The following is a 12,686-nucleotide window of genomic DNA, read 5'->3' on the forward strand; positions in this document are numbered from 1 at the left end:
GAAATATACGCGTTTTCATTTATATTTCATTAGGAAAGAACGTTTCCCTTTCGCGGCGAATTTTTCATTTTACAATTTTCGCTATTGGGTTGGCCCGAGGATAGTTATGTCGGGCTCGTCAATGTAAACTTTATTGGAATTTTCAAACGATTAAAACTAAAAACAGATATTTAGTTACGGTTGTGTTTTATAGGTGGTTTTCGGAAAGTGAAATGTTATATTAGTTCGGTAGTTTTTTATTTTTGTGTTATATACACACGTATTCATTTTCTCATGGTTTTCGCATATTCTTATATTTCTGCTATACCCAATATTTTAATATAATGAGTTATTTTAATCTTATTGCCGACACACTCATAATGCACATATTACAACTATAGTCCATACAATAAAACAGTCAACGCCTCTCATATATGACGTCGAATATATTGCCAATTATAAAAAAGGCGTTTCCGTTTGTAAAACCGTAAAATTCCTTTTAGATCCGGAGCGGATTTTACCTTAGTAAAATATTTTTAACAAAAAAATTGGACCGACTTCAAAAAATAAACAAGGAACTCACTAAAAATTAAACTCTTTTTATTATTATTTTTAACACAAAAAAAATGTTTTAAAATATAATATGTACATAATAATCGTTATAATAACTAAATAAAAATAAACAAAAAACTTATTCATAAACATCTCATAATTGATGTATAATGGCGCTAAGGGGCCAAAATACTGGGCCAACGATATTAAGACCATTCAAGATTGTTTCTTGGAGTTGTTGGTCTATTTTAGCCAATCAAATATAACAGCTCATGTGGTTTAACAATATCAAACAATATAGACTAAGGAGCGAGCAAATACTTGCCTTTAACAAAGAAAACAAACGAGGTTATTCAAATATTGTACTGAGCCAAGGTTATGGGATATATCGAACAGTCGAATAAAAATGTGGTCATGTAAGTATTAATATTTACTGGGCAGTGTTATACCAAGTATCTTTACTAGTTTTATATTTATTCCAATAAAATTAAACCCTTTTCTCTCTAATAATAATAGGAATATATTTAAGCAGTTGTCATACTTACATCTTCGGTCAAAAATTTCAGTTTTGTAAGGTAGCTCTGCGCTGTCTTGTATCGGTCCTTGAATGAGTTTCTCGTTACCAAGGCCTTCAGGTTCCTGGACGAACTCCCAATGTGTTCCTAGAAATGTATGTTTAAGAATTAGAAGTTTATGCTGAGATGTAATCTTGCTAAACGTACCAATTCTCGTTGACAGTGTTTTAACCGCTCTTTATCCAGTTTGGTCTTCCCTGTCCCCGGTCCTGTCACTGACGAATTTGATATGGTAACATATTTGCCGCATGCTGCCGATAAGTCTTCAAGCACCTGCTTCAGTTTGTTTTCGGCCTCGTGATCGTCCGCTTCACTTAAAGCGTTTACCTCTTCAAGGCCGTCCTCCTGTATTACACGGTGTTAGAAAACAAAACATTAACGAACAGAAAATGGTGATTTCTGGAGGCGAATTGTACAACAAAAATTCATTAGCTATTAAGGACATAACGCGTTATATATTGCGATCAATATCAAGAAGGGAAATTAGCGCAATTAGAGCAAAAGTATTGCAGCTCAAGATGTGCTTAAGATCACAAAAAGTGGATTGCAAGGCACTCAAAGTGTAGATTTAGATCCTAGGTATAGATCCTGATGACTCCTGGTATAAACAGCGCAGTGTATTCAGCAAAGAAGCTGTTTTTAATTAATTTAGTCTAGTAGAAATTTGGTAAAGTTTGTAAGTCAGGGTGTATGGATGCCAACTGCGGATTTTAAAAACTTGGGAAACCATTCGATAAAAATTCCGTTTATATTAAAGTGAGATTGAACCTGCAGTATTGTTTGTACAGTGGTTCAAATCTTTCACTTTGTTTCTCAAAAATTTGTTTTAAACCCTTTTCTCTTCATAATTCACATTATACTGTAAAACTGGTTTAATAAATATCCTGAACTATACTAACACTAATTGTATTCTCGCGTGGTCTGAAACTACTTAATAGTTCTCTGTAACAAGTTCTGGAAAGCTGGGTAATTTAATGTTAGAACTGATATTGGTTAGATATTATTTAGTATATTCTGTGTTCTGGTATATTCTGTTTAGTATTTCTGCGAAACTATTGAATTATTTGGTTTTAGTTAGATTTTTAAAATATTTTGTTTAAAAATATAAAATAATAGATAGTCTATGAACGTACAACAGCAGTTAACACTATTATGTTAAATGCCCATAGAGAGAAAAAACCTAATGCCAACACACCAGTTTGGGTTTATTAACAAGCACTCAACAATTGACCAGGTCCACAGAATAACAGATGTTGAATTGAAAAAGCCTACGAAAGTAAAAAAGTATGCTCAGCTATATTTTTAGATGTAGCACAAGCTTTCGATAAAGTTTATAATATTTATATATAAAACAACACATCGAACTATTAAAATCATATATTACAACCAGAATGTTTAGAGTCAAACAAGAAGAAGCTTACTCTACAATAAAATAATCTAAAGCAGGTGTACCACAAGGAAGTGTACTGGGACCAATGCTTTATCTAGTCTACACTTGTGATATACCACAAACGGAAAATATTACAATGGCTACATTTGCTGATGATACTGCGATTATAGCTGTCGGAGACAATAGTGAAGAAGCCTCACGAAAATTACAACAGGCAAGTGACAACAGCAATTGGACACAAGCTTAGAAAATAAGACTTAATGAAAGTAAATCTGTACATGTGCAGTTCACCTATAAACAGACTGTCCAGGCACCCATAACATTAAATAATACTATCATTCCATATAGCAACAACGCTAAATATCTCGGAATGAATCTCGATGCAAAACTTCGCTGGAAGGAACATATAAAGAAAAAAGAAAATCACAATTATCAGTACATAATAAATTGCTATTATATAAGCAAATATTGAAACCTATATGGACATAAGGAGTTCAATTATGGGGATGTTTTGCAACGAGTAACATAAATGAAATACGAATTTTTCAGAACAATGTCCTGAGAGGTATTGTGGGTACACCCAAATACTATAGGACTGATTACCTACATCGAGACCTTCAGATACCCACAGTCAGTCAAGAAATCAAGAGAATTGCAAGGGGGCATGAGGAAATATTCCATTCTCACATGAATATTGAAATATTACAACTATTGGATACCACCAGAACAGGACACAGACACAAAAGAATCAAACCATCTGATCACACTAGTGTTGTGTAGTGAGGTGCATTTATTAAAAAATTCAGCAGTACCATATATAAACATTATTTCACCAGATACTGAGATAGGGGCGATGGGTCCTCCTAGTTATATACTTAGAGTTAAGTTATAATATAGATAAATTGTAGGTTAGACGGAAACAACTAGTAACAATATATTAATTAAATAATAAAAAAAAGGGTTAAACGCCATAGAGTCGTCAGGTTACTTATAAGCGAAAAAAGCGTTAACAAACAAATAATATTGCATGTTTGAATTAAACTGCTTATGTCCTTTCACGTATATTTGTTACTGGAAAATTATTGTTTCATTATACAAAAGCTCTATCAAAAAAAAAACATTTATTGAAAACAAAACTATCGCTTAATAACTTTTTTTGAATATCGGCAAGCAAATTAAACCTAATTAAATTACTGAAATTCGTAATCAGTCTGTTTTCAACAATTGTATATTTTTACTCGGGGTAAATGAAATATGAATAGAATATATTCTGTTTTAAAAACCTAGTATTTATCAATTATTACCAATTTCTCCGCTATTTTTCCAATGATATTCGAATTATACATTCTTCTCCTGTAATCTGGCCAAACAGATCTGATATGCATACAAGGTTTATTGTCCCAATACGGCAAGAAATAGTAGATTTTGTCGTGGGTCATTGGTTTACTGGGTGATGTGGTGCTCTGCCAGGAAGCTGTGTCTGACGTAACCGCTTCTGTTCAAATACACACATCTAACTATTACCGGATATTTTCAAATGTAAATGTTTTACCTAGTTCGTCACTATCCGAATCGTAATGCTCTTTAGCCGAATTATTATGACCATCAATGGCATTCCCAGCGTTGCCGATACTGACCTCGAAATACACCGGCTTGTCGCCCAGTTTTTTATCAATCATGGAGGCATCCAAAATGGTGGCGAACAGAAAGAACTCTTCATTTTTAGCGTAAGAGGTTTCGTTGATTGGTACAGTTGGTTCTAGTTCAACTGCAGCAGGCGTCAGGTCGATGTTGTCTGATATTTCGGTTCTGATTGAGATGAGAAGTCTTGCTCTATATGATACACCTGAATATAAAAGTTAAATTCAATAAAAAGTTAAGCAAGTTGTTTACGTTATGTATATATAATACTATCTCATATAGGAGTAAATAATAACACTTGTCATTGGGGATGTAGCTCAGTGGTAGAGCGTTCGCTTTGCATGTGAAAGGCCCCGGGTTCGATCCCCGGCATCTCCAAAAGTTTTTTTAAATTTAACAATAATAACGGCTAATTTACGTTTGATCAAGAATTACATTGTAACAATTTTTTTCCATATCCTAAATTTTCCTATAAGTTTATAACGAAGTCTAGTTTATTTTATCTCTAATTCTCTACTTAAATATACATTGTTAAAAGTTTATGTATCGTATACTATTTTGAATTTAAGTAGACGCTTGGCAAATATGTGATAAGATTATGTTTTCTCGTTAGCGTAACAGCGTTGTCAACATTTTTATTGAGTAATATTTTACTATTTCAATGAATGCTTTGATTTTTGTTGTCTACAATGGTAATGATGTTTCTCTAGAAATAATAATTAGGATGGATAATACCGTGTTTTATTAATTGGTATATAACGTCGATATATAAATATATTCGAAATAAAAGTATTAATGGTAAATGAATTGGAATGATAGTTTTATATATAATTGCATTTATAATTCGGCGTTGTTCGCGTTGATGTTGGCATTGACATTGACATTGACATTGACATTAATGTTGAGGTGAACGTGGACGTCGGTATTAAGTTGACATTGACGTTGACATTGACATTGACAATAATATTTACATTGTCATTGACATTGACATTGACAATAATATTTACATTGACATTGACATTGACGTTGACGTTGACTTGGACATTGACATTGACATTGACGTTGACATTGATATTAATGGTTTTTTTTATCAATGAGTAAATTTACTAAACGTTGAAATGAAAAATTTTTCAATTTTATATTAGTATATTTATTTAATTAAATTAACTAATGCATATATTTTACTGTTCGATATATTGAAACTGTATTTGATTTCCCACATTATATAATTCTGAACAAATACGTTTCCAGGCATGATATATCTAGTTATAACGCTTCCCCTTTCTCGTCCGTTAAATATTAACTGCATTTTGTGCTCCCGAAAAGACAAAAGGATGCTTTTACCTTCGCCTAATCCCGTGTTGAGGCTCGAGTGCTCGTCGATAAGGGAGTAGTCCCGCGTAGAGCCGTACAAATGGATGAAACTGGGACCGAAGGTCGGCAAAAAGCCTGAAACAAAAAGGATTCAAGTTCAAGCCGTAATTAGGACACCTAATTAAACGAGATCAATTAATAAGGCATGAGTTTAATGGAAACATTGTGGTTTGAAGACCGGAAAATGATGAGGGTAATTCCTCGGCATACGTTCAGGTTTTGTTCGAAAATTTGTCTTAAAACTTAATATAACATGAATGATTATTTTGTTAACATGGTCAACGAAAGTGATAATTAATTTGTAATACTTGATTAATATTATTTAATGGACGAAAATTAAATAGCGGATGTAAGATTGATGCATAGTGATTGAGACATTCTCTAACTTTATAATTTTTACCACTTGTAGATATAGATAATAATATCATCATGAGTTTTGCAAAACATTTATTTAGATTTATGTAAAATACATTTAAAATCATTATCAGTATATTCTATGTAAGGATTATGATAAAAGAAAATTCATGGTTCTGAAACTAAAGACACTTTGATTGCAATTATTACTAGGAAATTGTTTCATTTGAGGTGTTTTATGATTGATATTTAATATTTGCCATGAAAGAGATCAACAAATGGTTCGAGTAATATTCAGTTTTTGCTGCTGAATTCATACACTGCCAGAAAAATACTAAAATATTAAGTTTTTAACGGGATATCCTTATTAAGTTTGGTTTGCATAACAAAAACACAATTTTTTTTCTAAATAATATAAATAATTAATTTTCTTCTGAATTAAATTTCTCATTGATTAGTTTCTTGAATTGGTTAAGTGTTTGTAATTGACAAATTAAATAATGTCAATCACATTCTTTACCTCAACTAAATCGATATAGGATTATTTCCGAAAGAGTGAGAAAGACATTTTTGTAACTTTAGCCTACTTTAGTTGTAGTAATTGTAACAATTGCAACAATTTTATTGTTAATTATTATCTACTATAACAGGTCAATTGAAAAGTCTCCGGCCTGACATATAGATGGCACTACTAGAATTGTATATATATATATATATATATATATATATATATATATATATATATCAAATCAAACCCTAACCCTCAAAAGTCGCGTGTATAAATTTGACAGCTGTCGGATCATTAGTTTGTGAATTATAGCATTTTGAGCGAAGCAATTTTTGTTATTGCGACAAAAATGGATAAAAAGGAATTTCGCGTGTTAATAAAATATTGCTTTATGAAGTGAAGAAATACAGTTGAAGCAAAAACTTGGCTTAATACCGAGTTTCCGGACACTGCCCCCGGAAAATCAACCATCAAGGATTGGTATGCTAAGTTTAGACTTGGTGAAATGAGCACCGAAGACGGTGAACGCAGTGGACGTCCAAAAGAGGTTGTTACCGACGAAAAGATTTAAAAAATCCACAAAATGATTTTGAATGACCGTAAATTTAAATTGAATGAAACAGCAGATACTCTATGATTCGGCGTAGTGTTTGAAGATGATCAAGCGTAATAAACACGAATTTTTTCATATATATGTGACAATGGATGAAACATAGCTCCATCATCTCACTCCGAAGTCCAATCGATGGTTATCCCAGTGGACTGCACACGATGAGCCCGCTCCAAAGCGTGGGAATATGCAACAGTCTGCTGGCAAGTTTATGGCGTCTGTATTTTGGGATGCGCATGGAATAATTGTCATTGACTAGCTTGAAAAAGGAAGGATCATCAACAACGACTATTGCATAGAGTTATTTGACCGTTTGAAGGACGAAATCGTCGAAAATTGCCGCATTTGAAGAAAAAGACAATGACAATGCACCGTGTCACATGTCAGTGAAAATCATGGCAAAAATCCATGAATTGGGCTTCGAATTACTTCATCCACTGTATTCTCCAAATCTGGCCCCCAGCGACTATTTCCTGTTCTTAGATATGAAAAGAATGTTCACTGGGAAGAAATTTTCGTCGATTGAAGAGGTGATCGCCGAAACTGAGGCCTACTTTGAAGCAAAGAACAAATCATACTACAAAAACTGTATCGAAAAGTTGGAGGGTCGCTATAATCAGTGTATCACCCTTGAGGAGAATTATGTTGAATAAAAAAAATATGTTTTACTATTGTAGGCCGGGGACTTTTCAATCAAACTGTTAGTTATAGTTTCGATTGAATTTTTTATGAAAGAGGTATTCTTTGAAACATAAGATATAATCAGAGGTTTTTAATATTTGCCTTACTCACTGCAATACCTGAAAGCTACCTGATCTCACCCTTCTCTCCATCGTTCGAGATGGTTTTCAGATCCACGAAGTGCGTTCCAATTACACGCGGCTTCACAGGATCGTTGTCGCGGAGCTGGATTTTGATTCTCTGGCACAATGGTGGAAACATCTCGGTAAAAACCAACTGCTCATTCCATACCGGGGCATAACTATGTTTCTTCACGCTAGTTTTACCCTATAACGGAAACTAATTTTAATAACTGAGCATTTTCAAGTGATTTTAATTTTATGGCATTTTAATGGCTTTTATTTTTTTATCTATGTGTTATGTGTTTTTCTAGAGAGCATGATTATATTGTAAGAGGAAAATTATATTTGTAGTGGAGATTTGACACTGATATATCTACAAATATAAAGGCGGTACCGAAATAACCCCAATGGACTTTAGTATTTTAATCTTGTTTGCATTGGAAATTTTATGTTTTGGACTAAAACACACCCTGTTTATATCATTGGAATTCACGATGTATCAAATGCCTCGGAAACCTTTTATTACATTCTTTATATTCAAAGGGGGCGACTGTTCCAGCGTTTCTGCATTTCGGCGTTTTTCGCTTTGTTTTTTTTTTACCGAATAAAAATATCTGATGTTTGTTTTTATTGATTTTAGTTACGTCAATTTCTCCAGGGATGCTTGATGATTTTGTTTAACATGAGACCTGGACCACTAACATCAATCACTTTTTTTTAAGCGAAAATCATCTCTGATGCCATCCGATGGGAAGGGATTCGAACATGAAACGTCTTATTACTATTTTTATAAACTTTATTTGAAGTATAAAACAAAAAGTATTTAAAAAAAATACAGCCTATTTAAACCGGCAGTGAACAAACGTGATCACGCAATGTTGCCACATGAACTCAGTCAGTACTCAAGTAGTCAGCTTTGGACTTTACACTGATAACACTAACAGTAAAACACTGATTCTGCACTAGGTATAAAACCGTTCCTGTTTCCAGCATGAAGAACTATATGTCTGCAATGAATTATTAATAAATGTTATGACTAACAAAACTTTGTTAACTTAACTTTTGTTGTCTTTACACCATATTTATTATCATCTTAGCATGAGTGCACCATCCAATGCACCATTCTGAAATATCCATGCCTCATTTAAATATACAAATTGATGTAATAATTCTTCCTTGATATATGTATTCTTTTAAAAGCAATATCTGGAATTTCTTACACCACTTAAATCCTATATTACCCAGCAGTGTATGAAGGGATGTTTTCCATCCCTTAAATAGCTGAATATCTTTACCTTTTTATGGATACTTTTCAGACTAACAATTTTCTCTGAAATAACTGTATTAAATTATGTTCCGATTGAAAAAACTACTTACTGTCTTTGATAGAGCGAACATCAAGCGGATTTTGATTCGTCACCCGTTCCGCATAAAGACGGTTTCTTTTTGGTGAGTTTAAGGCTATATCGTTTTTTATTTTTTGAGATATTTTAGTGGCTGTACTAATATTCAGTGCAGCTGCAACACGCTAAAAATATTTTCAATAAAAACCGTGGAAATGTATTTAAAAAAGCGTTAAAATAACGTTTGCCGGTTTATAAACTGTAATTATAATATTTTGAAGAAATTTGCAGACGTTTGACAAATGGACAACTTTCGCAGGCTCATGCGGTTACGTGTTCGAACTTGTCAAACAGCATTCTATCTCTTTTTTAAAAGAATAAAATGAGAAGGAGAATATTGTCTGAGTGCAAAAAAAATTACAACTTTCAACAGGCTCATTTTGATGACGTGCTTCACTACTGTTTGAATAGACGTAGTTTTTTTTCTGTGGTAATTTATTGCATGAAAAACGTTTAAAGTTTAAATTGACTGAACCCTTCTCTGTTCTATCAATTTATCATTATTCAAGTGTATATTTATGCTAAAAGAGCTTTCATTTAGCCAGAATAACCACCAAAAATATTGTTCCATTTATCTTCGCCAAAACTGTTAAATGGGTTATGAAATTTCATATTCTATATTGAAAAGGCCGCGTATTAAAAAGATATTTCGGTAAAAGCTGCCTAAGCAGTGCGTGACTTTGCTTAAATATTTTTGAATTATTCGTAAAGCTCTAGAGTTTAACTAATCTAACTTTGTATGTAAATTATTTATGAAATTATTAATATATTGTATTGTATTGTATTGATGAAGTTTAATTGGACATTTTTAATAAGATATTTCCTATAATATCATTATAATTATATGGAAGACTACTTTAAAGGTATATTTCACCTTAAAATTATTTCAGGATGATTTAAAGGGTCTCTAGGGATTCGAAATTAAATAAAATATGTGTTTAGTTTGAACGGGTAAAATTAAATTCAACAAAAGCACGCCCAGAATATTTTTTAATAAAAATTGATTAAACTGAACTATAGTCTATTCAATAAAATATCCAATACATGTCATCAAAATTTATGACGCCAGCACGTGCGATTTTGTCGTATCAACTTTAACTTTTGGTCTACGTTTGACGATTTATCACTTCTAATTATTGTCACTAATGCTTTGAAGAATTTTGTAAACATTTGACAATAGGATAGACCAGTACCAATACAAATCGAATTTTATAGATTGCATTAGACAATTTTTATTTCTAAGGAGTTTCTAAAGAAGCTTTCTTGATCCTCATTGCAATTATACATTTTTGCTTTTACGTACACATCAGTCCTGTTTTAGATACCAATGTTTAAGTTATGCTATTTTAATTAGTTAATATATAGTTTCTATAGTTAATATATGTTATTTTACTATTAACACTAACTCTGCTCCTACCTGGCTTGTTAGTGTTATAGATTCTTATTTTAGTTCTTCATTAGAATAAAAGGCTACTTCTTTTACTATAATTTGGTTTTTATCTCTGTGTATGATCATTTAACACCATAATTTACTTTATTTTTTTCTTTTATTGATATTCAGCTCTTTTTTATTTTTTTCTATCTATTTCTATATTTCTTGTCAACTCACTGGGATATGATTTAATAACCGAAATATATATATATATATATATATATATATATATATATATATATATATATATTTAAATATTTTTAGCGAAAATTTTATGAAAATATAAATGTTGAAGTTGAAGAAATGTATAGAAAATGATTTTTAATCTTCCAAACATATTCAAAACCTTAACTATATTATATCTAGCCTATATAAAAAATCTAATATCTAAAGCAGAGGCAAAAAATTAAATAACATTGAAATTAATAAATCCCTATAAGACAATAAGATTAATTCATAACGAAGTTTATTATTAAATGAGTAAAAACACTTGTTTAACACATATTAAGTCTATTTTAATATGACATTTTACTGCTTCGATAAATTCTATATAGACTACCTCCTACGCACTGCTGATAATAACTGGAAAAAAACTCAATAAAACTACTAACCGTAAGACCGGCGAACGACACTTGAACGTAGGGATCCACTAGGTCGTTTAATTCGCCGGTGAAGGCTTTTTTTACGTTCGCCATCAGAGAGGAATTCATCTTCGGTAGTCCGTCGGCCCGGTAGATTTTCACTATGAAGTGGGCTCGCTGTCTGTCGGTAGGTACTCCATCAGGTAATAAGAGATTCCTGAAAAAAGAAGGGATGTCGGGAGTTCCACTAAAGTTTGAGTTTGTTTTGAGATCAATTTACGAGGACCATCGAGGATCCGACTTTTTGTTAATGAATAAAGTTCGGCGAGTCCAGATATAGACGGTTATAATAAAGTTAAAAAGAAATTAATTAATAAAACGAAAATAAATAAGAAATATGGCAATTATAATAGATTCGTTTAATTAAATAGTTTTCAATTAACTTTAATTTTTTCGCTCATGTATAGTATATAAAGTATTTTTGTAGATGATTCCGTTGTCAAGGCGACATGACGGTCCTCTTACTGTTGCGACAGTCGCTGGTTTGAATCCTCTTGGGAGCATGGCAGTAAATTTATGTTTGCGATTGTCCTCAATACAAGAGTGCACATTCCGACAAGGAAAATAATCCCAGTCACACCAGTAAACAGGTTGAATAAGACCGGATGACCTACAACTTGGTTAGGCCAGTTCGTAGCCCGTAGAGGAGGTTAAACAGTAGGTCCAGTCCAGATAAGTACCAACCATAGATTGAAAAAATCTAACAAAAACATTTTTTTGCTATATTCTTCAACAATGAAAGAAACAAATGCAAAATGTACCACAAGGCAGTGCTTTGAGTCTTGTTCTTTGCCTTTTCTATACATGTGACTTACCACAAATAGAAAGTGTTAGCTACATTTGCTGATATTTGTTGTTGGAGGCAATAGCGAAGAAATAACCAGAAAATTGTAATGTGCCACTAATAATACAAATAAGTAGACCGAGGCATGGAGTCAAAAAGGTAAATCAGTGCAAACTGAATTCACCTACAATAAGTATTTATAATATCTATAATAATATGTTATAAGCAATACTAAGTACTTTGGAATGAATCTTGGTGTAAAATTTCGGATAAAAAATATGTATATCCAAAAGAAAAGAAAATAACTAAAAATTAAAATACAAAAAATGTATTAGTTATTTGGAAGAAAATCTCTTTATATATATATATATATATATATATATATATATATATATATATATATATATATATATATATATATATTTATATACATATATGTATTTATATATATATTATTATACATATGTTTCAGAATAAAGTCCTATGAAGTATTATGGATGCACTTAAATATTACAGGAACCGATTGTCACTCAAGAAGTCAAGAGAATTGCAAGGAGGCATTAGGAGAGTATTACAGCTCTTGGGTAACACCATAACAGGACACAGACTCAAAATAATGAAATCATTTTATCTCGTGTAT

At 31.9% G+C, this 12,686-nt stretch overlaps 1 protein-coding gene and 1 non-coding gene across 3 annotated transcripts in view; one reads left to right on the top strand and one right to left on the bottom strand.

Annotated features, from left to right (window-relative positions):
* The window catches only part of LOC143199124 (otoferlin), a 131,990-nt gene that overhangs the window by 20,781 nt on the left and 98,523 nt on the right, over positions 1–12,686 (bottom strand). For both annotated transcript variants that reach the window (XM_076408876.1, XM_076408878.1), the window contains exons 10-16: positions 11,233–11,419; positions 7,805–7,991; positions 5,482–5,586; positions 4,049–4,342; positions 3,801–3,991; positions 1,254–1,451; positions 1,077–1,193 (exon numbers count right to left, since the gene is read on the bottom strand). In XM_076408876.1, the coding sequence (XP_076264991.1) occupies positions 1,077–1,193; positions 1,254–1,451; positions 3,801–3,991; positions 4,049–4,342; positions 5,482–5,586; positions 7,805–7,991; positions 11,233–11,419 (1,279 nt within the window). The remainder of the gene's footprint in view (positions 1–1,076; positions 1,194–1,253; positions 1,452–3,800; positions 3,992–4,048; positions 4,343–5,481; positions 5,587–7,804; positions 7,992–11,232; positions 11,420–12,686) is intronic.
* Positions 4,444–4,515, top strand: TRNAA-UGC (transfer RNA alanine (anticodon UGC)). The gene has a single exon. It is a non-coding gene; the product is annotated as a tRNA-Ala (tRNA).

This window comes from Rhynchophorus ferrugineus, unplaced genomic scaffold (genome assembly GCF_030347505.1).
Source record: "Rhynchophorus ferrugineus isolate W39M unplaced genomic scaffold, kcgeb_rfMv2 rfM6, whole genome shotgun sequence".
In the NCBI taxonomy this organism is placed as follows: Eukaryota; Metazoa; Arthropoda; class Insecta; order Coleoptera; family Curculionidae; genus Rhynchophorus; species Rhynchophorus ferrugineus.